This window comes from Sturnus vulgaris, chromosome 3, assembly GCF_052056855.1.
Source record: "Sturnus vulgaris isolate bStuVul1 chromosome 3, bStuVul1.hap1, whole genome shotgun sequence".
In the NCBI taxonomy this organism is placed as follows: domain Eukaryota; kingdom Metazoa; phylum Chordata; class Aves; order Passeriformes; family Sturnidae; genus Sturnus; species Sturnus vulgaris.
In genome coordinates, this window is record NC_142245.1 from 63,687,737 (window position 1) to 63,714,516 (window position 26,780).

General features: G+C 40.0%; 1 protein-coding gene across 3 annotated transcripts in view; it reads right to left on the bottom strand.

The window, feature by feature from the left end:
• The window catches only part of TPD52L1 (TPD52 like 1), a 50,052-nt gene extending 31,740 nt beyond the window's left edge, over positions 1-18,312 (bottom strand). For 2 of the 3 annotated variants that reach the window (XM_088161861.1, XM_088161860.1), the window contains exon 1: positions 18,127-18,312. In XM_088161861.1, the coding sequence (XP_088017987.1) occupies positions 18,127-18,145 (19 nt within the window). In that variant the 5' untranslated portion in view covers positions 18,146-18,312. The other variant, XM_088161862.1, reaches the window with a different exon arrangement.
• Positions 18,313-26,780: the final 8,468 nt, after the last annotated feature.

Genomic DNA, 26,780 nt, shown 5'->3' on the forward strand with positions numbered 1-26,780 from the left:
ACCTATTGTTTGAATTTTCTGAATGTTAGTGAGAAGCATTCCACGATTGCTCAGTCTAAATCTATGAAGGGGGGGGGGGGGGATAAATACATTGGATCTCATTACTTTCTTCTTCTGAATGCCCAAGATCAAGGTCAATATCTACAATAAGCAAGATAAGTGCATACATAAACGCTTGCAAGATCTGGGTCTGCCCGGCATAATAGGTACTGATGAAACAAAATATTTCCTATCTCCCAATCATTCAGTGAAGATTGCTGGGGCTCCAGCCACTAAGAGCCTCTTATTCTTTATGATCTGCAGAGAAAACAATGCAAACCATGAGATAGCAGAAAACAGTCTGGTTACTTTTGAACTAATTTTAAAATTCTAGACCTTCTTTTATTGTGGAAGAAAAATCTCCTCCAGGTTACACCAGGGATAGGACTTTTCCCTTTTCCCTGCTAGCTCGTTAGCAGGGTAACCAGCCATCTTTGGGGACTCATGACGCTTGTATACTGCTTAATACGGAAGAAAACTATTTCTTTCCTAGCTCCACAGAGGCCTGTACACTCTATTATACAGAAATTAAAATACAGCTTAGTTAAGTTTGGGCATTAAAGAAATGAGGTTACAAGGAACAAGTCTGTTGAAATTGAGTACTTTACATTGTCATGCAGAAAACGAAATTCCCTCCAGCCTTCTGCCATTTCCTTCACCTAGAGTCCCCCAGTGTACCTGGATTTCCTTCCATTTAACAGAACAGAACTGATTCTATTCATACCATCAACTTCCCTGCAGAACACAATGGAGTGAATTCAGCCTTGTTAATTACAATCTTCCTTGAGTGGGAAAATAAAGAGCAGCAACACAGGTGCTGAACCCCTGCCTGTCACCATATGCAGAAATAGATCACCACCCTTAAGCACAAAACCTTTTAAAAACATGAAATCATATAGAAGTAGTTGATATCTAGCTATTACCCAAAAAGCAGCTTGCCAGGAAAACCTAGATTACTGAAGTCACAACAAAAGAAAATCATATTTATTCAGTAGTAACCCTCCCAAATCACCTTTATTAACACCCCTACATCTCTAAACACAATTGTTATTTGGTATTTATTTGAGGATTAATAGTGTTGCTATGGGACTCAAGCTAAACTTAGTCTGCACAATCTTGAAAGCAGTCTATTTTTTCATGGATGGAGGAGAGGTGGTACAGGGCAGCTGTTGGAAATACTGCAAAGGATCTAAGAGGCAACAGATTTGAAAACCCTTAAGGGAAGCCTTGGCATAGATGTTGAAGTGATCTTGGAGCAACTGATCCTTAAGCCAAAAAGAAGGCAGTTCCGTGCTCAAGATACAACATTAATTTGGGAATGGATAGGTAAGAGATGGAAGCCAACATGGACAAAATCACCAGAAACAACTGAAATAACACTTAACACTAGGCCCAATGGTCAAGTTTAAACTTCAACACTGGACTGAAATTACAATCCATTCCAAAACAGCAAATTTATGTCAATCTTCTCTATGGTCCTTTGCAAACTCATCCCGTTCCTCTCCCAGTTTTTGTTCTTTGCTTCTTGTTTAAGTCCTCTAAAATCTGGTCTGATCGTTCAGTCCCTACTTTCTTGTTCAAGCCACCAGAGTCCTCCCTAATGGTCACTGTCCCTCTGCAAATGTTACACTTTGGTCATCTCACAGTTCCAGTCTGAACATCTTTCCAGCATACTGTGGGTCACAGCCTTCTTTAGGGCAGCCTGAGTTCTGAAACTTTCTCGTGTCAGAATACTTCAATTTTAGCAGCAACAATAGCAGAGTGGTTACAATTAGGACATTATATTTGTAATGGAACACAACAGAGGTCAGCATCCATCAGGTCAGACTCGTACTGGACTAGTTCACCACTGAAATCACAGAGCTCATCAGCCCAGGTGTGCTGATAACCTAAAAGTGTTTTGGAGCCTTGAGTTAGGACTGATGCTTTGGATCATAGGTGTACCTATTGCTCAGGATTTGTGGGTGTCTCTGCACTATGTGACATTGCAAGGCCAGCAGAACATTTCTACCAGTCACTGGTTTCTCTCTCTAGATACTGTGATCTCTCACACTTTAGTTTCCAGACTGAAGGAAGTTCGGTAATTCCCTGACCCTACAGGAGATAGAGCAGTCTAGCACACCCAGTACAACTGAAGGGATGTCATGTAAGCCCAACTACAAGTTCTGCTCTCATACAGTCTCAAAATCCTTGGCAGGCATGGAATAGAAGCATAGAATCATGAAATATCCTGAGTTTGATGAGACCCACAAGGATCATCAAAGCCCAGCTTCTGGCCCTGCACAGGCCAACCCCAATAATCATACCATAGGTTTGAGAGGACTGCCCAAGCACTTCATGAACTCTTCCAGGCTTGGTGCTGTGACCACCTCCCTGGAGAATCCCTTCAGTGTCCAACCACACTCCGGGTGAAGAACCTTTCCTTAACAGAGAAGCGAAACCTCCCCTGAACCAGTTTCAGGCTGTTCCCTCAGGTCCTGTCACTGGTCACGAGGGAAGAGATCAGTGTCAGCCTCTACATTTCCCCTCATGAGAAAGTTGTAGACTGACATGTCTTCCCTCAGAACTGACAAGACTGAGGCGTTTTCCTCTCCTGCCCAGCTACATAACCCGACAACACACAGGAATTGCTCGGGGAAAAACAGTATTTTTGCCTAAATATGCATAGGTATTAGTTATGAGCCATGAAGGCTTGATCACTCTGGGAAGGGAGTTGTACAAGTAGCTGAGTTGTTTTCAAGATGAACATAAGGTCCTTGGTAGCAGAAAAAAAAATTGCCTTCATATTGCATTCCCTCTCCTCTTACACACCTCACCCAGAAATACTGAAGATCATCCCTTGTTTCCAGCTGTGGTCAGATCTGGAAAAACTGGAATTGCGATTGTTATTAAATTGTTCAGATGCGGAGATGCAATTATTTCAGAATTGCATTAATATCCAGGTGTGGAATTGGAAATTAATTTTCCACCCCTTTAGAAGAGCAATTCAGTTGTTGGGTGGGTGAATAGCTTTTGCTTCACCTTGTAGTATAGGTGTTAGAAGCTTCCCTGAATGAATTAGGAGCTCACCCAGTAGTTTACCAGCAATTTACAAGAAACTGTGGCATTGCTGATGTCCTGTATCTCTTATGTCCTTTACTAAGCACACTATTTTAGGCATTGACCTCCACATACTGATCTAAAGCACAGGTTTTCCAAGTTTCATTCAAGTAGGCCACTAACAGGTAAGGCATGAGGATAGAGGCTAGACACTACCACCAACATCTGTTTTCTTCTACTAGGTCTTACACAGATTAAGTTAATTCTGTTGCTCCTGAATTTAATTTCAGTTTCTGTGCCTGCCCAGTGGTCCTATTACACTTAAAAAAAAATAAATAAAAAAATCACACAAGAGGCATCAATGGAGCAGAAGCAGTCTTAGAATCTGTTCCTTGAACTTCCTCTCCCTCATCCTTCATGGTCAACTAAGGAGTTCTCATTACCTATCCCCATCTTTCCATTTCTTCCATTTGCAATGAAGCTCAATCCAGAACTAGATCAATCAATCAATCAACAATTAGCTCTGGAATATGCTGTCACAAGACTCTGCCCAGAGACACATGCAAGACCCAGCCCACCTCCCTCATTATCTCTTCCAGACAGTCTCTTCTTGTGGTGTAGGACTGCTGGACATAAAACTGCAGGTCCTACGGTCTCATACAACCTCCTGTTGCTACAGCAAATTACACTAAAAATATACTCATTTACCCTCCACAAGCAGGCAAACTAGCAATTCTCTGGACACATGTTACCTCAAAATAACAAAAAACCCTCCCCCCATAAAGTGTGGGAAATCATATAGTAGGTTTGAATCAATGCAAAATGCTGTTTGGCTTCTACTTCAAAGAAAGTTTTAGTACTGTCACATACAATAACATAAAATATGAATGAAACATTAAAAGTATGGGATTATCAGTAATTAGGAACTGCAAGTCATACAGAAGGATCCAAGTTGAAACAAAAAACCATTGTATTAGGAGATTTATGTAGAAAGAAGTAGGCAGCGGATAGCTGGGGGAATACATTTATTGTGTTCTTCTGAAAGATTTGTATGACAACATAATACAACAATCTTCCAGTGTGCTGAAATGGGCATTTTTCTCTTTTCTCCTGATGTTCATGGTAGTTGTGGCTAAGACTAGTGACCCTAATTCTACAGTCTGCTGTTAAATCTGATTTAATGCAAGAAACTGTTTCAGCATCGATCAATACCTGTGCATATGTTTGCCAGTAGAATGGTAGGGATGACAAATCTAATAATCCACTTAGAATCTAGAAGACCTATAACTATTCTGAAAATTTAAAATAACCAAATAATACAATGACAAAATCTATGACAGATTTTTTTACTTACTCAGGTATCTAAAGATTAACTACACAAAGATTTTAATTAGTGTTTTTAATGTATTTCTCTATTAATCTCAGACCCATGTTCCAGAGTAGTACTTATTTCTTGTATGTTGACTGTTTAAAAAAAAAAAAAACAACCCCAAAACCCCCTAAAAACCCAACATAGGAAAAGCTTACACTATAGGCACTGATGTCTGTTGAATTAACCATAATGACAGCAAAATTAAGGTAAAAAAATGTTTGTGTACATTTTGTAAATTAATTCAGGGAAATATATACATGATCCTTTGTGTTAACAAAGCATTTAAGAATCGAAGTGCTTTTACTGCTCTGCTTTTTTGTTTTCCAACTAATTAAAAATACCATATCTACCTTGTTATCTAGCATTCACATCAAATACTGAGAAAACAAATTACATAACCCTTCTATTAAGCAAAATGACTTGCTACAGCTTCTTTTGCCATGTCATTAGAGTTCCTTATTTAAATTTGGAAAACACTTGTTCACAAATTTAAATTGCGATTAAGTCTTCAAAGGGATGAAATGGTAAGTAGAACAAAGGAACTGTCCAGACACTGCATTAGTGTCTTTGATCTTCTTTATAATGTAGTCTTAATGCCAGATATAGAGATTAAGGGAGGGAGAAGGGGGACTAGAAACATGTACTAAATAACTAAATTGATCAGAAAAAGCTATCAGAAGTTGCAAGGATTTCCATACCGTTTCTTCTCCACAAAGTTATTACTGGAAGATCAAAATAGGAAAATATGTTATCATTTAATTCACCTAGAAAACAAACCACTGAAGGAACATCTTTCCTTCTGTGTCTGATTCTAACTGTGGATAAGTCTGAACTTGCCTTGAACTTGCTTAAGCTTGAGCCTAACAATTACATACAGCCTGCCATTCTCCGAAAGGACTTAGAACTGAGAATACAAGGTCGAATTTGAAGTTAGGATTGAAAAATGGGCTCAGTCTTCTTTTTGCTCTGAGTATGCTCTGGAAGAGAGAGATGGATGGGCAAGTGTCTTCATTTTCTCTCTCAACTGAGCTTTAGTTTGGCAGTAGTGTCAATGAGAGGGAGAGAGTACAGCTTTTGGGTGTTCAAGAGTTCTAGGATGTAGTCTAAAATCTCAGAGTAGGTGTCCCCGGTTATCCTGGAGCAGCTTATTGCTGACTTTATTAAAGTTTTCTCTTCCATCTCATAACCCCTGCAAACCTAAGCAGTAAGAAAATCCATCCACAGCTATGAGATAGATTGACAGATTTCCAAATAAAGGAAGACTTTTATTTGAAGCTCCTGGATAAACAGCCAGTTGTACTGTGCTGATTCTTTTATCTGTTTTAGTATAATAAAAAGAAATTAATCATACCTTGAGGATGTCCCTACCTTATTTTTCCTCCAGAAACTGCTGACACAGCTGCCAATCTATGCCAGTGAAGAGACAATCTACACACAAAAAACTGGCAGAAAAGAGACTCAACAGTTTGACCGCTGCACCAAGAAACCATACACATTGATAAGAAGTTTGATAATCATGCCAAACATGGAAACATGATGGATAAAAGTGAGAATAGCAGTAACGGTTAAAAAAAAATACATATATATATATCACTTACTTCAACCTAAGATTTCAACCTGGGAACTGATCTTCCAAGCAAAGTAATTATTAGAAATGTCCAGGAATGCAAGGATGATCTTATACATTTTACCCTATAGCAAGATCTCTTTGTATAGAATAATAATCCTGAATGCCTGGACAACACAGGGTAACATTTACAAGCTGCAGCTATGGAAAAACAAAGCAATTGTTGTGAAATGTAACAGTTTAAAGACAGTAGAAGGTTTCTTCTATTGTGTCAAACGGAAAGTAATGACAGCACTGTACCACTTTCTACACTTTCTATTGATCATGCTGCACAACTTTCTGTGAACTCAATTGCAATTAAAAAATGCCTTAAGTGGAAGAGTTGTCATCTCTTTTTCTTTAGGAAGAGCAGGGGAAAAGAAGGAGAAAGATGAAGCCACAATGGAGTAATAGGGAATGAGAAATTGGGTAACACTGCATCACAAAAGAGACTAAGTTCTCTACAAATAAGGTATTCTAGAGATTGTAACACAGCATAAAACAAATGAAGGAATAATGCACATATAATTAAGCTAGAGAAAATGCAATGTAGGGGAAGATAAAAATTATGACATGGAAATGCTAGGAGTCAGAGGTGGAAGTTGTCAGTCACATTTCTTAAACCCACCCTTTCATACTAAAAATACATGACAGTACATGTTTCTCATCTCTGAGTAGAGAGGCACCTGAGGTCTTCAGCTGGTAGAAGTGACGGCAATCCCATCAATTGTATAATTAAGATCACGCATCTGCTTCACTGAATCAAAATCACTGAAACTTAATGGCAGGATTTAATAACCTTTCTCTCCTAAGAATGAATCAGTTTATTGTACTTTTCTAAAGCCAGGTGCAAAAGAATATAATTAGATAGCAATCTAACTGCAGTATAATTAAACTCAAAAGCCTCCTCAATTCCAACTTCCAACAATGTAGCTGTACTGCAAGAAGTAATAAAATTATATTTTTAAAATTACAAAATACATTTTTCATGTAGTCATATTTTGTGTCCTTTAGATCAAAACAACACATAACTAACAAGATCTTTAAAAGCGTAATTTTAAAATGAGCAAAACTGTGCTTCAGCCAGCAGGTTGCTTGCTTTCCTCACACCCCCTTTCAGCTATTTCAACATGTAAGACATATGGATCACTTTTGGTCCTGTAAATGTACTAGGGAAAATACATAGGAAACAATTATAATTTAGTACGTGATAGATTCTTTATTCTCTTCAGGCTCAAAGTCATTACTCCCATTGTTTTGATACAGAATAAATGTCTCTACATTGTTACATATATTAAAGTTCACATTTAGAAATGCTGGGAGAAAAGGGACAAATTATCTTTCCCCTCTGTGATCAATTTCTCATACTGGGAGAATAAAGATCACAGTTTTAAAGGACCACGACTGCCTTACTGCATACTGTTTGGCACAAAATATCCATGATTTGTGACTAAGCTTTGTAGGCAGCATAATTATAAATTAGCAACAATAAATCACAGAATAGCTTGAGGTGGAAGTTCCAACCACCTAGTTCCAACCACCCTGCCCTGAGCAGGAACACCTTCCATTAGACCAGGTTGCTCAAAGCCCCATCCAACCTGGCCTTGAGCACTTCCAAGGATGGGGCATCCACAATTTCTCTGGGCAACCCATTCCTTTGTCTCACCACCCTCACTGTAAATAATTTTCTTCCTAGAATTTAATCTAAATCGACTCTGTCAGTTTAAAGCCATTTCCCCTTGTCCTGCCACTACAAGCCCTTGAAAAAAGTCCCTCCAGTTCTCTTGCAGACCCCTTCAGGCACTGGAAGGTCTCCTCAAAACTTTTTCTTCTCCAAGCTGAACAACACTAACTCTCTCAACCTGTTTTCTTAGTACAGGTGCTCCAGCTCATTATCTCTGTGGCCCTCCATGTCTTTCTTGAGGCCTCAGAGCTGACATCACTCCCTAAGCGGGGAGAAATGTACAGTTCATTTTCCCAGAGTTTTTCTTAATTTTTTATGTTACATTATGTAAAAGCTCATGGCCACCAAAATGAGGCAGTGAATCAACACAATTTTCAGAGCAGAAATGCCTTGTGTGTTGTGTCCTCCTCCCTCCCAGCCCCACATTATTTAAGCACCACCTGCTTCACTCCTTAATCCCTTCATAATTAAGACTAGCTACTTTGCACCAGTGCACTTTTGCCTTCCTAACGGGGGGGGGGGGGGGGGGGGGGGGGGGTGGGGAAGGGGGTCATATGACAGTGGAAACTTCCTCTAGTCTTCCCTAAATAAACTTGACCCACTCTTGGCAACAGAATTTATTTAAAACCAATTAAAATATAGCTAATTTATATGAATATTATTTGAGAACAACAGATTAAATAGAGACAGCGGCCATGCTCTGTTGCACAAGCCCTGTATTCAAGATGAAACAATTTTTATTTTTTAAATAAAACACTCCAAATATATTGACAAAACAACTCACTTGAGTGCCACACCACTTCCTGCAGATGCACTGCTTTTCAGCCAGGATGTCTTGCTGCAGTGCGTTGCTCTGATAAACCTGGAATTTGGAATTAGTGTAACAGTAATTCTCTGCACACAGGCCACACAAAACACTTCTCAGTCAGAATGGCACCATCTATCTGGGCCTGTCCAGCTCCAAGTTCCATTTGTTTTTCCCACAAGCTTTTTTTGCCAGCATCCTGAGGTGTGAAATGAAGCACTTACTATTCTGCTCCAAGTGTTAAGCCTCATGTTAAGGCCTTCACAGTTTTTGGCATCATTAACTTTGTGGCTTTGCCCACTCAGTGTTCTGTAAAACACCATTACAAAGAAATGTGCTGTGTAGTGGGGCTCTTGGGGTTTAGGGCCTTGGTTATCTGTGTAGAAACAGGTGGCATGCCCCATACAGCCATCCTAGTGGCATGATTCAGGAAAAAGGGGCTGTTAATTTGATCAGGAGACAGAGACTGGCATTTCCAGCCACATCATACAGCCTCAATATTTGAGGTCCCCAATTCACCCTCAAATACCAGCAGAAAATGGCAGCTGACACAGGCAGAGTGTGGGCTTTTTTTTATTCCTTGAAGCTCAGCTGAGAAGATAAGCCCTGAGCCAAAGAGGGTGAGCTTCTATGACAGCTGCTGTGGGCACAGGCAATGGCAGGCAAATGGGCAAGAAGGATGGGGTTTAGCTAAGTACATAGCATGAGTTGCCATGCCACTGAGGTTGCACTCAAGTAGCAAGAATATCATCCAACCTAGAATCTTTACAGGTCACCCAGTGTGAAATAATGCCTATTTTAACTTCTGTACCTTAAGAAGGTCTAGAAAATGAGCACAAGACAGTCCCTGTCTTCTCTTCACTCTTCTACTACATTAAGTAAGAATATTTTACTGAGGAAGTTGATGCAAGATGGACATAACACTTTTCTTAAAAAAACAGAACTCCAATACTTGCATCTCTACTAACAACTTTCATTCACATCTTCATCCCTACTCAACTTAATTGTTAATTTTTTTCTCTCTTCTTACCCTCCTCATCCTTGACTACCACACACATAACTGTGACCAAAATACTGCCGCCCCCTTTTCAGGACATGTCCATGTTCCATATTTCTGTGCAGAACTGGATACAGCTGAGGAGCTTTCTAATTCTGGATTTAGTTCTAAATCTGGTTTCTATCTTTGAGCCTCTCCTAAATGGGTGCTTACTGCAGGCTTCATCTCTATGCCTCTCTGCTTTCTGAAGCAATTTAAAACCAAGAGAACACATTTTTCCTCCACCTGTAGTATTCGACTTCGAATTTCCTGATAACATCTGTAATTTTGCTCTGCAAAGACCTTATTAAAGTCTTCAAGTCTGCATTGTGATTCAGTTTATATGAATGTTTGAATGACATTATTCAGCAGCCTTTTTTTTTTTAAATCAGTCAGGCTATTCAAGTAATCGCTCCTTCTTCACCGTCATCCTTTCTTTGCTATCAGAGTTCTGAACCTCCCAACCCACTACATGACTGAAGGATTTTCTCTCACAAGAGCACATGGCTTAACTGGTTCCTCATATGCACATAATAGTGCACAGCACTGGTTAGGTAATGACATGGCAAATATCATTCTCTCTGATTATGACTTTGATTCCCTCCTCCCACAATAATAAGTTAATAGCTGCCATCTACCTACAATACTTTGAGCACAAGATAATCTTCTGTTCCTGGCATAATTGCCCCTCTAACTCTGTAATGTACATATATTTTACTCATCTCTAAGAAAAATCTGGATGTGTTTAAATACAACTATCTTTGATCACTTTTTAATTAAAATTTAGCCTGCAACAGCCCAGCATGCACCAGAGAAAGAATATAAAGTATCTAATGCCTTCAGAAGATCTTCTAACTAGACACATTTACTCCTTATCATCCTCTAAAAATCTTAGTGTGACTTGAAGTCTACTCTGTGCATTTAAGAACATTTTAATTCAAGTGAGAAACATAGAACGAGGAATTAGATAAGCACCTGAAATGCCTGAGCCAATATTAGCTTGACAAGTTACTACTAAATCCACCTAAAGCACAATAAATACAGTTATTCCGAGGCAAATATGCAGAAGTATTTTAAAACTTTGAGAGGGTTATGAGCCACCTTTTTGTAACCACAAACCTGCATCACCTTAGTCCCACCCAGGTGGCAAGGCAATTTCCTTGACAAAAGACAATTGAACAAACTGGTGAACACAGGAAAACCTAAGTCTTTACTGAAGAAGCAAACATATAAAACATTACCTCCTGTCAGCTACCATTTATAAATATTTACAGAATATAAATCATACAGCCTTTTAAATTCATATCATAAGTAGCTTTCAATTATGCTTTATTTTCAATTTATATGTTAGTAACTTTAATTATTAGGCAATTATTAAATACAATTTGAAAGCATGGCACAGGTACTAAAGAGAGACAACTAATGCATTTGGTCGGCTAAGGAGGAAGGGTGTTTCACAAATTAATGCAAAACCTAGAGAAAAATCAGACTGTATAAATGCAAATAAAAAACAGAAGGAATGGTTCACAACAGAGGAAGAAACAGATTGGACAGGATCTGGTCCTAACAAACTTCATTGATCAACAAACATCAGTAGCTCTTTCAGCAAGAAAGCACATGAAAATAAACTGTGCTGCCTGCTACGTAAACATTTTGTGCAAACACTCTTCACTGGGAAAACCAACACCGTATCTATAGGCGTTTGTATGAATATCAAAAATGTTTTACAAATGTAGCTTTAGGTCTCTCTCTGCCTAAAGCACCACTAGAGTTCTAGTTCCTGTGTACTTTCATTATGTTCTTGGTGACAGCAAGGATAATTGCTGGCTAAAGTACATTATGGGTGAGAGCAGGACAACTTTACAGAAACCAAACCATAGAAGACCAACAAAAAAACCCAGAAGTATGCATTCTTCCTGACAGCCCTTCTTGCCTCAGAAGGAACTGACGGTTCACGTTCATTGCCTTCCATTTCTGGAAATGACACAAGTCATTAGACCTCCTTCTGCTCTTTATACTCCCAGCCCGCTTCTCTGAGGTCCCTGGATTCTTCTTCAGTGACTAGAAATGCAAAGATGTCAAAAAAAAAATAAAAAAAATCCAAGAACTGGATCCCTGATTGCATAGCTCCTAAGCATCTGAAAACCCATTAGCTGGAGAACAGACTAAATGAGAGAAGCTATTTTATCTCGCCATGGAATACACACACATAAGCATGACTTTTTTTCATTTTCTCTGTAAACCTGTCTTTATAAATTTTACTGCTGTATTATTATTTGGTTGCTGTAAAAAACTGGGGTGTAAGCTACAAGCACGAGATATTTTTCAACAACCAGCTTACATAAGAAAACATGACAGGTAACGTGAAGAGAATACAGAAGTTCCTAGTATTTTATGCAACTATTTGCACTGGGATCTTTATTGTCTGTTTAGGGATCCAATAGTGGATCCTCCACTTCATCATGTCATTAACCACATGCCACTAATATAAGCACAATAACAAAAAGTAACAAAGGATCAAAATCTTACACAGAAGAAATTAACAAGAGCAGCCTTTTAGAAGCCCTTTTTATCATCTGGCAATTTAAAATCCTACAAAATCCCAAGTGGGAGAGGGAAAATTGAAGACACTATAAGAGCTTTATCATTATGGTATGATAGCACTTCAGGAAGTATCACTTTGTAGTTGTTGCATTCTCGTACTTGTTTTACACTTTTCGATATGAACATTTGCAACAAGATCCTCACTGCTGCTGTTCTACTTCTTTGTATGAAGTGAAAGAGGGACTGAGAGACAGCACAAGAGAAAGAAAAGGGAGAGTCACTGCTAAAGTATAATACAAGCATTTGCTAAATATGTCTTTTGCAACTACTCACCTGCAACACTTAACCACATCATGGATGTAGAAGTGTAATCATGATAGCCTAGTTTGATATGATTTTGATCCATGGACCTCAAAGATGACTAAGTAATATTAACTCTGTCCTAAAGAATCACACAAATCCACTTACATAATTTTGAAGGGCTTTGAAGAAGGTCAGTGTGACATCTGATACTAAAATCCATATTTGTCAGTCCCTTCTAACTATTTCTCACAAAAGATGGGTTTAGAGCATGTAGCAGCCAAAAGACCCTGTTTAGACAGCAGTGATATGACTACAGCACACTATATGTATAAAATTTGGCATGGCAATTGAGCATTTCTATGAGAAACAAATAGAATCAGATAACACTAGCCTGCCCAGATCTCATTTTTATCTATTACCTCAAGAGATATTTTCTAATTAGAAAGCAAGAATTCATTTTACCCTGAAAACACTTTCTGAATTAAGGGTTGAGTACATTCTTAATCCGAGTTCCAGGATCGCGCTAAAACAAGCTACCAATTGATACATAAATTTCTAAATACGGCAACATTCCTTCCAACCCTCTGCAACTTTCAGCCAAGGCTGTACCCCATTCTTCAAGCAGCACATGGCCTAAGCAAACCACCTCAAAAGTTTCATGCATTTCTCTACTGTACTAGTCAGTGAGGCATGTCAGGACAGAATCAGCAACTCATCTTTTCACTAGGACGTTTTAGTACAGAGAGCAGACTCAGATTATACTTGTGCTGCTTTGTTGGGCCCCTACCACCAGACCTGTGAAAATAAGACACAGGAGAAAAAAATAGAGCAAGAATTTTGAAACATGATTTAGGGTTAGATGTCTTTGTTTTAGCATATTCTACATTATATGTCCTCATGGCTGCAAAACTATCAAAATTAAAAAGACTTGTAAGATTGGCCCTAAATTTTAGATTAGGTCCCTTTTTTATATCTCATTTCCAAATCCCACAGTATGCTATTTTCAGTTCTCAGGTGTAGCATAAAGCCAGTCAAATTTTCTCAGCCTCAGCCAACTGAATTTCAGCCTGTGACAAGAGTCATGAAGCTGAAAACAGTACAGGTTCAGAAGTGTAAAAGAGAAGCACTGCATTTGATTTCAGACATTTGCTTGCTTAAAATCTAATATGCCAAATAACCCATTCCACATATGCATTTTCTCTTCTTGTAGTATAAAAATCATGAAAGAGCTATTATTTCGAGCTTTGTGCACTCTCGATAAATATTTAAGAAGCCTATCATAAATTACAACCCTGCCTTTTCCACTTGACCTCCTCTTCATGTGGTCTTATTAACACAGCAGCTGAAACTTCCATCATGCAGTGAAATAAACAGGTTATCACTGGCTGGTTCAATTACTCCAATATCCTCCTGACCCTTTGCAAAGTCCTCTCTCCTGCTTTCCATTGTGGGGCAACGCTGAGCTCTAGAAGGCAGCAAGAGAGGCAGCACAAACCCCTGGATAACTAGAGTGAATCCTGAGTGACACAGCATCCTGTGCATGTGGACAGGCATTTCTCATAAAACAATTCACTAAATCAGCTCCAAACCAGTAGTTTTACTCCGTCCTTAGAGAAAAGGTGGACACAGATCAAAACAGTCAGTGCTCGCTGGTAAAGCACCAGCCTCAAGCACGATGACAGGGAAGACACTGCTTTGGTGCAATGGCTATAGCACTGCTGCTGCAGTGAGGTAACATCACCCTGCGTTCTCTATCCCCACCTTCCCACTGCAAGAGTGACTCTATCCGGACTCTTAGCTGGATTAGTAACCACATGAGTAGCTAGCAAGGACAGAGAATGCTGACCAAGCTGCCAATGCCATTTTGGCAAGTCTTGTAGACCGTATCACAGGTAACACATTTCCTCCTCACCACTGCCTCCCACCACGGAGTCCTCAGACCACCTGACTCTGAGATGGCAGGTGCCACTGTGGCAGGGAGAGGGCACTGGGCTAATGTTGTTACTTCTGATGATATTTCTCTGATGAAAACCTCCACACAAATGCACGAGCCAAGGTGCTGCCTTCTCTGCTCTGCAACATCACAGGGCAGATGCAGCTGGCTTGAGGATCCCAGAAGGAGCGTGCCAGCTCCACACAGCAGAGAGAAGTGAGGTGCTGCAATACAAGATAAAGCCTCGAGGAGTCATCCAACATCTGAACTAACCACGGCTCTCAACACAATACCTGACAGGGGTCAGTGTAGCCACCACAAGCTATTATGGCTACAGTGAGCAACTGGCTGAGGATGCAGAACATCTGTCAGGCACAGCTTTAAGGAGAATTGCTAGGACAGTGAAATGCCTCAAAAACCCCTTCAGAGGCCAGGAGTACAAGCAACTGGTTGAGCTACCTGTGTAGGTAAAACAGGAGCAGAAAGCTGCACATCAAAGCCTTTTATCAGTAAGAATCAAGAGAATATGTGACAGGGAAAAAAGGTACAATTATATTCGGATGCATGAGGAAGTGAAGAATTATTGCAAAAGGAGAGAAATGTGTAATGAGTAAAGCTCCAGTGTTAAAGTCACATGGGACTCTCAGATGAGAGACAGAGTAAGACATCCATGGTACTGTCATTATTACAGGACATTCATAGTTTTAAACTGGAAAGCAAGACTACATGCATGTTAATCTGGACCTGGAGTAGAATGAATATGATGAGAGGCAAATACACAGTTTGGCTCTTCCTCCCTTTCAAAGAGAAACACTGTTCTTCAGATTTCCAAACTTATCACTTGAAGAATGACTGGCAGCCATAGGAAGGAAAACAAATACGTTCTTATGAAATTTTTAGCACCTAGTACAAGCCTAGCTGGTGTGTTCCCAGATCAGCTCTTCTATTAAGAACAAAAAGTAATCAAAGAGAAAAGCACCCAGTGGCTTAAAGATAGAATTTATATTAAGTAATTTTTTTTATTACACATATTAATTTGTTTACATGGAACATATTATTATTTCTTTAGAAAATAATTTTAACATTAATTACTGTTACCCTCTGTCTGATTGACTGACTCATCTAGTTCATTCACATGAATGCTGCCAGACATATTGAATATGTTTAAATATAAAATTAATTCTGTTTCAGTCCATGAACTCTCTCTACTACTTTAAAATAAGCATCAGAGCATTTAATTTTCACAGTCTTCGGGGAATGAACAGATACTATTTTGTGCCTTGAACCACGCAGCAACTCATGGCGTTTAGCTGTGACCTCTATCCAATACCTTGATACATTTACAGGTAATACTTTTCTTTTGTCCACAGTTGCATTAAGAATTACAAAATTGACTCATGCTGTTATGTAAAAATGCTGACAAAAATTATTTTCCTACTCTGAAGAAACCTATGTTCTATACTTGCATGCATTTTTGGAACATAAAATTGCTCTACTAAGGCACAGCCTGCCTTAAGGACAATACAAAATGGCACAAAAAACACAACAGCATTTTTAAATGGTTTTAAATGCATAGTTTTTTCTTCAACTTTTTAGTTGTAATACAATACCCCAGCAGAGCACACTGGAACAAACCATTCAGGATTCATTTCTCTGCGGGCATCTCAAAGTTCTTTAGAAGCAATTAATAAACTCATTCAATGTATACACACCTCTCCTGCTGCTTAAGGAGATATTGGAAGTAGAGCAGTATTTCAAGCAAATTGCTACTGTTTTGTTAGTAAACTGCTATAACTGTGCTCTGCAAAACGTGTGACTGGGATTGAAAAATTCAGACTTCTGGCCAGTGCTCAGATGTACTTAACTGAATTTGACAGCATTAGACACATGCAGGTTGAATTCTTTTTGCCAGCAAGGTTCCATAACTGCAGTAGCATGCACTAAATTAAGTCTAGAAGGAAAGGGAGGGTAAAAACAAAGGTTTGCTGGCATGCAAATACCTACCACAACAATCTTGGATTGCACTGCTAGTTTATCAAAGAAATACTTATTTTTTTTACTAATGGGAGGCTGCTCTGAGAGACTGTAGAAATACAACACACAGGTGAGAAATTGAAGAAAAAAGCAACTCAAGAATTGAGTACAGGTAAAATTTTAGATTCTCTCACTAGCCAATAGATACTCATCCAGAAGAAGAATTCATTCAAGACCTGGGGAAGTAAAAGAGTTGCTGACCCAAATATTCATTAGCAAAACACATTTATTGACCTATATTTTTAACACACACTAAGAACTCGTGTGTTTACTCATCTTACTATTCAGAGAAGGCAAAAGATTCACATGTACATATATCACTATCCAGCTAACCAGAATCTGATATTGTTTCCCATCAGCTCTACAAAACAAGAAATTATCCAAAATCTGTATCATACGAAGTTCCTGTTTAATGAACGGGAGCTCACATCATAGTAGCTCTACAGATGTATTCAGAAAATTTGTTTAAATAACAGTCTGATGCTGTAGTCTTAATACTGACTTCTAAAAATCCCAAGAACTGAGCCCAGCTCTATTTATTTTGGCAGGCAGCTTCAGCCATGCATCCATTGGGACAGCACATACACAACACTTGCCAGAAAGGCTCTCATTCATTCACAAGCATCATGAACTCCAATTTCCCACTGTATTCCTTAACATACAAACGTATTTGCAGCCAACATTGCCTCTTGTAAGTGTATTTGTTTAAGGCAGATTTTAACTATCCTATTAGGAAGTCTAGTTTTTCAGTTAGTTTCAACGAGCATGTGTCTCCTGCTTATTTCATCTCCTTGTTTTATGGATGATGTAAAATGTTTCCTAAACATTCTGATTTTGCAGAAATATTTGTACCACCTTTATAGTCTTGTGTGACAAGACTATAAAGGTGAGTAAGATCTGTCTGTGCTAAAATCTCTTAGGCTGACCCAAACATCATTTGTAACTCGCTTGAAAAGTTTCTTCTCTTCTCTGGATGCCAATTAACTTTATCCAGAGATAGACATGAACAGCTAAGTAAGCCGTAACTGTTGCAGTAGAAAATGCTCACTTTAGGTGAATGAATGCTGTGTTCGCAAAGCTGCAAAAATATTTCGGCGGATCCAGAGCTCTGCTGGAAGCCGAGTCCCAGGGTCTCTGCTGCTGGAGGCGGCTCCCGCCCTGCGGCTGCCTGCAGGACAGGGGCGGCGATGCCGGCTCCGGCCCGCTTGCCCCGGGAGGCAGCGGCTGCAGCCCGACCTGGGGAGGGGGACGGCCAGCGGAGCAGGACACACAAAAATACCTCAAACAACCAACAAACCTCGGTGGCAGTAACTTAACACAGAGTTGTCAGCCAGCTACCTGACCGCGAAATGTCTAAAGCCAGCAGGAGGAGAAAGCGGCCGCCAACATCCCAACCCTAAGGAAAGCCAAGGGGACCCCGGCTCGGGATGGAGGACGGGGCGCAGGGCGAGGACGCCCCGCGGGCCGGGTCGGGTCATGCCGCGCTCCCGGGCAGAGCCTGGGGCCGCCACAGGCAGCGGGCACCGGGCACCGCTCACCGCGTTTCTCTCACCGCCCGTGCCCCGGGGGCTGCGGCTTCCCCCGGGCTCTCCTCGCCGCGGCCACCCCCTGCTCCAAATTCGCGCTGTCCCCGCGCCGGCTCAGCCCTCCCCGAGGAGGTGAGCGCAGCTCCGGGCGGCAGGGACGGGACCCCCGCGCCGCCGCGGAGGGCTGTGTCCCGACGAGACTCACCGCGTGCCTGCGGCTCCATGGCAGCGCGGGGGCTCAGCCGTGCGTGCGGCGCGGAGCCCGCTCGGAGCGCGGAGCTCGGAGCCCGCTCGGAGCGCGGAGCTCGGAGCCCGGCTCGGGCGGCGCTGACAGCCGGGGCCGCGCCGCCGCCGCCACCGCCCCCCGCCGCTCCCGACCCCGCCCCGCCCCGCCGCCACCACGCGGCGCCCCCTGGCGGCCAGGGGCCGCCCCGCAGGCGCTCCGTGTGCCCGCGGCCGTGCCGCCCCCCACAGGCCCCGGCCCGGGCCAGCCCTTCAGCCCCTCCGCTGCTCTCCGCCATCTCCACCGCACAGCGCCTCCGGCTGTCACACCAGCCCCTCAGCTGCTCTCCGCCATCTCCACCGCACAGCGCCTCGGGCTGTCACACCAGCCCCTCAGCTGCTCTCCGCCATCTCCACCGCACAGCGCCTCGGGCTGTCCCGGCTGTCCCCCGCTGAGAGGAGGCACTCGGGACTTCCCCCCAGGAGTAGCCGCAAGGCACAGCTCCCCACCTGAGCAAAGGCGCACCTGGTGTATCAGCGGCACAGTGAAGTGTCCAGGTGTCTGAAATGAACGAGTTCATGGTTTATCTGAGTACCTGTGCATGTCAAGTTCTGCCATCTCCTATGGCAGAAGCATGGGAACACACGCAAAGGAATGACAAAGCCTATGCTGTAGTGTATGCTTAGCAGCTTCAGTAAAAATCGTATTTTCTCCCAGCAGATAGGTCTGTATCGTGCTATTGCTGTGTGGCGTGACCATACACTGTTCACACTGCAGCACAGATTTACTCTAGGTTTGTTCATGCCAACATAACTTCCACACTTTGTTACCAGTCCACGTTAACTTCTTCTGTGGATGGGTCCAGAATATTTTTTCAGCAAGGCTGTCTTCTCCATGGCTGATTATCCATGTATTTATCAGTCAGACACTGTATCTAATTTGAGTATATGATGCTGCTGAATGCCTCCAGGACACACTCACGATGCATAGCTTCTCAAGGCCTGTACTACTAAAAATAGCAAACCAGGACAGTGGAGGCAGATGAAAGAAGTATTGGGCATTTGTTTGTGAAATTATACAAATGGGTAATACTTTGAAGAAAATTATCTGAAAGAAAATGATGATGTGGTTTGGTCAAAGAAAAAAGAATATTTATAGCTAGAAAATAAGAGTTTCTTTTTTTCCCTAAAATTCTGTAGCAAAGCATCAAAATTACTTATTTCTCAACTTTGTTTTTACAAAAAAAAAGGAAACTAAGGCCAAAGCAGCTTTGATTTGTATACATCTAATAAGGTTTTCCTTTAATACACACGCTTGTGGGTTTGAATTTTAATTTCCGTCAGGCGTGAATTATCATTATTTTTTCCTAGGCAAACCTCTCTTCACTGTGATTTGACATCTCCTTGAGCTGGAATTTACCACTGACAAAAGCAGAACAGAGGTTGTCAGAAGAATGAATTCCTGCAGTCATGTAATTTCAAATGCAGAGACATCTTACTGTGACAAGATTTGAGCTCAGAAATGCTAGCAACTTTTACATGAAAAAAAAAAAAACCAAAAAACAAAGCCAAGTCCAGCTACGAATGCATGAAATGGCTGAGAAATTTCTGCCAACATGTGAAACTATCAGCATAATTAGAAAATATACTTTCCTGAAAATATAGGCAGGGCTTTCTAAAGCAACCTGAGCAGCTTCTGTGAAGCATGATGAAAACTCAGCATCCCATCTACTTACAGGGCTACAACAATATTAACAACATTGTTTATGTACAAGCCGAATTACAAATCCTACAGTGGCATATGCTATTCAAATTATTGAACAACAGGAAATTTTACCAGATGCTTATATGCTGAGATTGATTTATCCTTTACATTTAGATACATTACATCTTTTTCTACACCAGGAATGCCCTCTACTGTAAAGAAAATCCAATCAGTGTTTTACCTAACAAATTATGATGAACAACAAAACTAGTTCTACATTTAAGAGAGCTATACATTCAAAAACAAACATATAAGTCTTGAGTTCCACAGTAATATGTCCATCTTGTGGCATGTTTGACAGGAAAAAGAAACCAGTCATTTACAATATCCTCTTGCAACATGCAGCTAGGAAATCAGCATTTAAAAGGTGGATTTTGTTAGAATATTAATATCCCATTTAAATTATGCAATTTAATTGTAAAAATAGCTGATTAATTTTCTACCTACAGTACGACAGGGTGCATTTTCATATTGTCCCACATATATCACTAACTTAGTGAGATTCTCCATCAAATTTGCCTTGCAAGAGATTTTGTTTCACTTCTATGTCTGAAGAGACTGGCATAATTCAGACTTTGTTTTCTGTCTTGGAAGGGCTCAATCAAGTTGTAGGAGCTTAGTTGTTGCTTGAGAAAGGTCATTGTCTCTCCCATCATGCTGAATTAAAAACAGTTGGGTTTTGTTTGGTTTTTAAGAGGTCAGACAGAATAAAACAAAGCCAGATTATTTTATTTTTGAAACAATTATGTATTAGCACACACTTCAGATTGCACCATTTTCACAATAAAACAGCAATAGGCTTAGAATAAATGTATCATGTTTATGTCATTGCACACTGACTAGTTCTTGTCCTCTAACACAAAAGTGACAATATCCGATCTTGTGCCAGCCTTCAGTGGATGTCTCTCTTCTTGGAGGGAGTAACTACATGCATTTTGCAGATGGGGATTAAGGCAGGATTCTGCGTGGTTTTCCATGGTTTTCCATGGAAAATACTGGGGAAAAACTACTGAATAATTCACAGAACTGCAGACCATCTAAAGGCTATGAAATACCAGTGGAATTTGTTGATGCTTAAGGCTGAATGATTGTTTAGCAGGATGTGCATGTGCATACATGCATTTTGGAGAAAAGATGGCAGGCTACAGTGAAGCACAGCATTCCAGTTGTGATATAAGGTTATATCTCCAGCAGCAGGTTAAATCTTTGTAGGAATATGCCATGTGTGGAAAAGCCAAGGTTATGCTCTGTGTCTTCTTGTACAAGATTAAAAAAACACGAGTTCACACAAAACATTAAAATTTATTTGCTTCCATTCAGAAGTCATTGAGTTCTTTGCCAAATGTGCTGTGCTAAATCTTCAATTCAGAATATTGTGAGTTCTGATATTTGAAAGAATTACTGAAAATTAAAGTAGAATACGCTCAATCTTCTTTCAGAGTTTTTCTTTAACCTTTAGTAAGTTATTTTGATTTTCATCTCTTAGTCTTTGTATACTTAATGTCTAGGACAATGTTGCAATTTACAACATGAAGTGTGAAATGTCAGTGTTACTACAGTGTATAGCAGTGAGAAGATGCTACTTGCATTGTTTGTTTTACAAACAGGGATTGCAGTTTAGACTGCAGTTTCATACAGTGGAATTCTGGCTCTGTGGGTCAAAATGTACTAGAAAAATACCAGAAAGATACTAGAAACACTGTAAAAAATAACACTGAGCTAAATTATACAAATACATTATTAGACAACAGTATTACACACAATAGACCTTACCTCTTAACAATAAGTAAAACTTTCAACTCCATTTTCCACTGGTGCTAGAGTGAGAGGAAATGTGCCTAAAGCATCCCATAAGTTCATGAAGGTGAATTCTGATGGGGGCTCAACCACATTTCTCAGGAGATTGTTCTAGTGCTTATTTGTAAAAAATATCTTTTTTATATCAAGATTAAACCGCTCCTGGAATCTCTTCCAAAATCTCTCTCCTTTACCTTCTTTGGTAAGAAAATAATGTGTAACAGAGGACAGGGCTGGGTCAGAAGACACAATGGAAATGAGAAGCATTACATTAATTTTATGACATATATGTGTCTACTGTAGGACAATATTTTCCTTTACAGGTGTATCTCATCCATAAGATTATATAAAGAGATGACAGTTCTGCAAAACAGAATTTTGATATTGGTTTAGGAGACATTCTTAAGTTTTCTTACAGGCTGTAAGGATGCATACACTAGGGACATGCAGAATTATTTGGAATACAATCTAAGCATGTGTTTATTTTAATATCCCATGTGTCATGCTACCCGTAACTGGATGTCATGCCAGACCTGCAGAAGACAATTCTAACAAAAAAAACAAACAAAAAAAACCCCAAGAGGCTGAACAGGTTGCTCTTTAGTGATTTAATCTGAACTTGAAATCTTAAATTTACATTTTTATCAGCAGATTTTCATGATCGTCCTAATGGTTCCTAAATTACTTTCCAAATTATCTTAATGATCTGGTGATAAAGTAGTTTCTTTTTTCTTTTCCTACCATGAAATGTTTTTTTTTCTCCAGCTGTAACTAACAGAATATAAGAATGAAGATACAAAGGTTGTGTGGTATTTTTGAGTGTGCTTAACTTTGTATGAAACATGCTCTGTGATAGAATCACAAGCAGAATAATTATTTTATTATTATTTATATGAATTAAAAATATCTGCCTGATTCTTCATCAGCTCTGTTTTCCTTCGAACGTCTTGATTTCTCATAACTGGGATGAGTGGAACTGAACTTCGGATCAGCTATCCAGCATTTATCACTATGCTCCTAATGTCAGAGAATCTGAATCAAGATCATTTTCTGATTCCAATGTATCTATTACAATAATAAAGTTCTGTTTACTCACTGCAGTTGTCCTTGATAAATACATAATGGGACTGCCAGTGACAGTGTTACTCTGTGTTTTTACAACTCACAGAGGTCATCAGGAATATTTTTGAGAAGTGAAATAAGTACTTTTTTCCCCCATTACTCAACAGATTTCTGACTGTCCTATCAATTGAGTATCTTTTCCCCTCTCTCTCAAATGTTTTTCCAGTTTACTTGGGTTGAAAAGGGATACTGTGAGGTAAAAAATGGAGGATGAGCAAGTGGGAAGGCACTTCCAACTCTTCACCACAATCCAATAAAACAGAGAGACAGAGGGAGACAGAGAGAGAGAGAGAGAAACTGAAAATGAAGGTTAAATCAGACTAGAATTTATATATGAAGTGATTGCAAACTGCTGACACGTATCCTGAGGCTTGTGGATACCACAGTGTGAGCATGTTGTCATTAAGCTTTCAGGACTTTCTAAAAGATATATATACTGCCATAAAAAATTCAGCATTCATTCATATAACTTCTGAGATGAAATACACTATTTATTCATGTAAAGGCTCATCTCTCATGTTAAAATACAAAAGAAATCCAGCATTTCTAGACGTGGGTTCATGCCACCGTGACACACAGCTTTAGAGTGATTCAGATGAACTGCAAGAGCTCAGAGCTGATTCCCTGATGGTATCCTTCAACATCAGATGGCACACGACTAAACTTAGCTTCCTGAATAGGGGAAGGCAATTAAATGTCTAGACATACATACATAGAACCATTTTAGATGTCCCAAAAGACCCGAGATACCCACATGAGCTGGCATGTATCACACAGTGTCTGTGGGAGTTCTGTGAAATGTCATATTGGGACAGGCGGGATACCCTAGGATTTCTAAAATGCTAGTAGATATTTAACTTCAAGCACTTAAAATATTCAGTACAGAAGGTACTCCGTTACCTACAGAGAAACATCCAATGCCACTTGGAAGTTTCTGAGGAGTCTGGGATGCCTCGATATAGCAGAAATGTGCAGCCTAACCCCAGTGTGAATCCTGCACTGCTCTGGAGCAGCAGCAGCTCCAGACCAGGTGAGACTCCTTGTGATATCTGAAGTGCTTTTCATGAGATTGAATCCTGCTTTGTGCAGCTAGGTGTGGGCTAAATGTCTGTTGGTTGAGCCCCTGTTAAGATGCACTTAATGTCATGTTGCGTTTGCAGAATTGTTGTATGTTCAGCAAGTCTGCCTGACAATGTTCATCCATCCCCGCTACAATCACTTCATTCCTTTCAATGAACATCCTTGCCACTTTATGCAAGCCCTGTTTCCTGGTGCTAGCATTTATTCAGATCTGCCATTAACCTTTAACCACTTAAATGGTGGTGTATGGAGTGTAAAACCGTGGTTTTATACTCCTAAATAAAGCTTTCCACCTCCTCAAGAGCATAGTCAATAACTCTCCTTCAGAAGTAGGGCATGGACATTGCTACTAAACACTTCAGAAACTCAGAAACTGAACACCAGGCAATCAGTTTAACTCATTCAAATGAAAACTTTGTACAAAGCCATTAACTTGATGAAAAAGAAACACACATTGCCCCAGCCTGTGTCCTGTAATCGACTCACAGGAAGCTGTAAGTTCCCCCATTGCTGTGGGAGAGAGAGGTCCTTCCCACAGTCACCCTCTGTGAAACTTAGAGTGTAATTTCTGATTCAGAGACCCATCATCTGATTCTTCTGGCTCATATGGTCTAGTTTTGAAATCCTTTTGGAGCTTCTATTTATTGTACCCATGCACACGTCCTTTGGTTAAATTTTGTTCAGTTTTTCCTGTTTTTTAGGCAGCATTGCCTGTGTTCCCCAGCACAACACAAGGCCCAGGGGCTGCCCCAGTGATACTGCAAGCATCAAGTATTTATACCCAGTGATAAGATTCCTCCTGAGCCTTCAAGCTGAACAATCCCAGACTTCTCAGCCTTTCCTCATATAACAATCTCTCAATCATCTTGATCATCCATTGCTGGACTTGCTCCAATATGTCCGTATTTGCCCAGAATTGGACTCAGCACTCCACACATGACCTCACCTGTGCTAAGCACAGAGAAGGATAAATCCCTTTGGCCTGCTGGCACCAGTCCAACTCCTGCAGACCAGTGCACCTCAAGTAACTGGCCTCTAGCTAACCTTGGGCTACTCTCTTTGAACCCTGTCCAGTCAGTTTTCAGTCCATCTCTCTGTCCATTGATCTAGTGATGTGCCAATACTGCTGTACAATAAAATGTACAATAAACTTCCAGGTTTGGCAAATGCTGCAAAATGATGTTATATTAAGAAAGTGGACTTGGTCAATGTGTATTATGACAATTAAATTTTTAATGGGTCAAAATCAATCTTTCATAGAGGTAAAATAATCATGATAGATGTGATCTAGTTTTAACTTAGCAGAACTGATGTGGTTTCTTCTGTCTTCTTAGAATATTTCTTTTGTACCCAAAAGGTAAGAAGCCATTCTAAAAGCAAGGATAGAATTTATTTTTCACATGTAGCTCAGAAGTAGATTTCTTTATTGGTTTAGAAAGCATTCATTTCTTTATATGTGCAATGGGAATTTGGTACAAAAGCTATTGGTGAAAAGTGTTTAATTTAACTTCTTAAACGAGATTCTTCTTTGAAGTGCTATTGATACTGATGGAATGCCTAGCACATGGAATTATTGCTGCATTGTTGTATTCAATGCCCATTTCTGGGGCTTAAATCCTACATCTACAAACTCTAGTGGAAGTGCATCCTGCCATGTGACTGTGAGTGACTGAACCAACCTGGCAACATTCCTGACTATTATCTCTATCACCAAGAGAAAGACATAACAACTCTTTAAAAAATAGCAGAAAAAAAAACAGATAAGTACTCTGTTGTAATGTCCTTACACGGGTATTCATTTAGCATCGTGATGCAAAGATATGAATCACACTTCACTGAAAGGTTAGATTTAAAAAAAAAAATTCCAATTTATGCAAAACTCTTGATAGATACTTCTAAAAATGGAAAAAAAACCCTAAGATTTATTTAAAAGGAGTTCACAGTAAAAAGGATGCCTCTTAAGAATCAATCATAGAATCAGAAAACATCAGAATAAAGTTTCATTTTCTTTTCTCTTAAAAAAAAAGTGAATAAGAAAGAGCTGTCAGCAATCTATCACAATGAGCAGAGAGTATTCAGAGAATTAGATGCCCAGCAACAGTGACTTCAACCTCTATAAGAACACAACTGATTCCCAGAAATAGAATGCATTAAAAATTGAGACCTGTGCCTTCATAATCCCAACTACCATAAGCCAAATCACTTGATATCACATGTTATCTACTTTTGTGCCATCACTATTTAAAAAAAAATTCCCTGCTCCTTATCAGGTACAGTAATTTCAGAATCTCTCTCCTCTTTTCAGAAAGTGGCTGCTCTACAGCTGCTTGTAGTTCTGCACTTTGCTTTAGCTTGGTAAACATATACATATAAGAAAGCAGAACAACATCACCCTGAGGATTTAAATTTTGTTTAACTGACAGCTTACCTGTAAGCCATACCACTGATTTGGGATGCCAGTATTCTGGGATAAGAGGTAGATTGCTTATTGAAAATCTGCCACACATTATGACTTCATCTTTTACTTAGTAATGAGTGGTGGGAAACAGAGCAAACACTGAATAGCTCCTCATTTTTTATCTGATTTGTTAAATCACAGACTGCATATTCTTTTTTGACATGTCTTTGTACTTTGCAGGGTTTTTTTCAAAGCACTTGTTCGGCCACAGTTCCATCCATGTGATAAAGTGGCATCCCTGCATGCTTTTTTGGTTTGGCAAATTCTAAATTCTGTGAGAGTCAAGATGACACGAGGATCAAGCTGAAGGATGTGTGATCTGTAGAAGAGATTCCTCTCAGAGGTGTGAAATAAAACACCCTGTTACTCAGACTATGCCTACAAAAGCTTCCCGGGGCTTACATGGAAAGCAGTT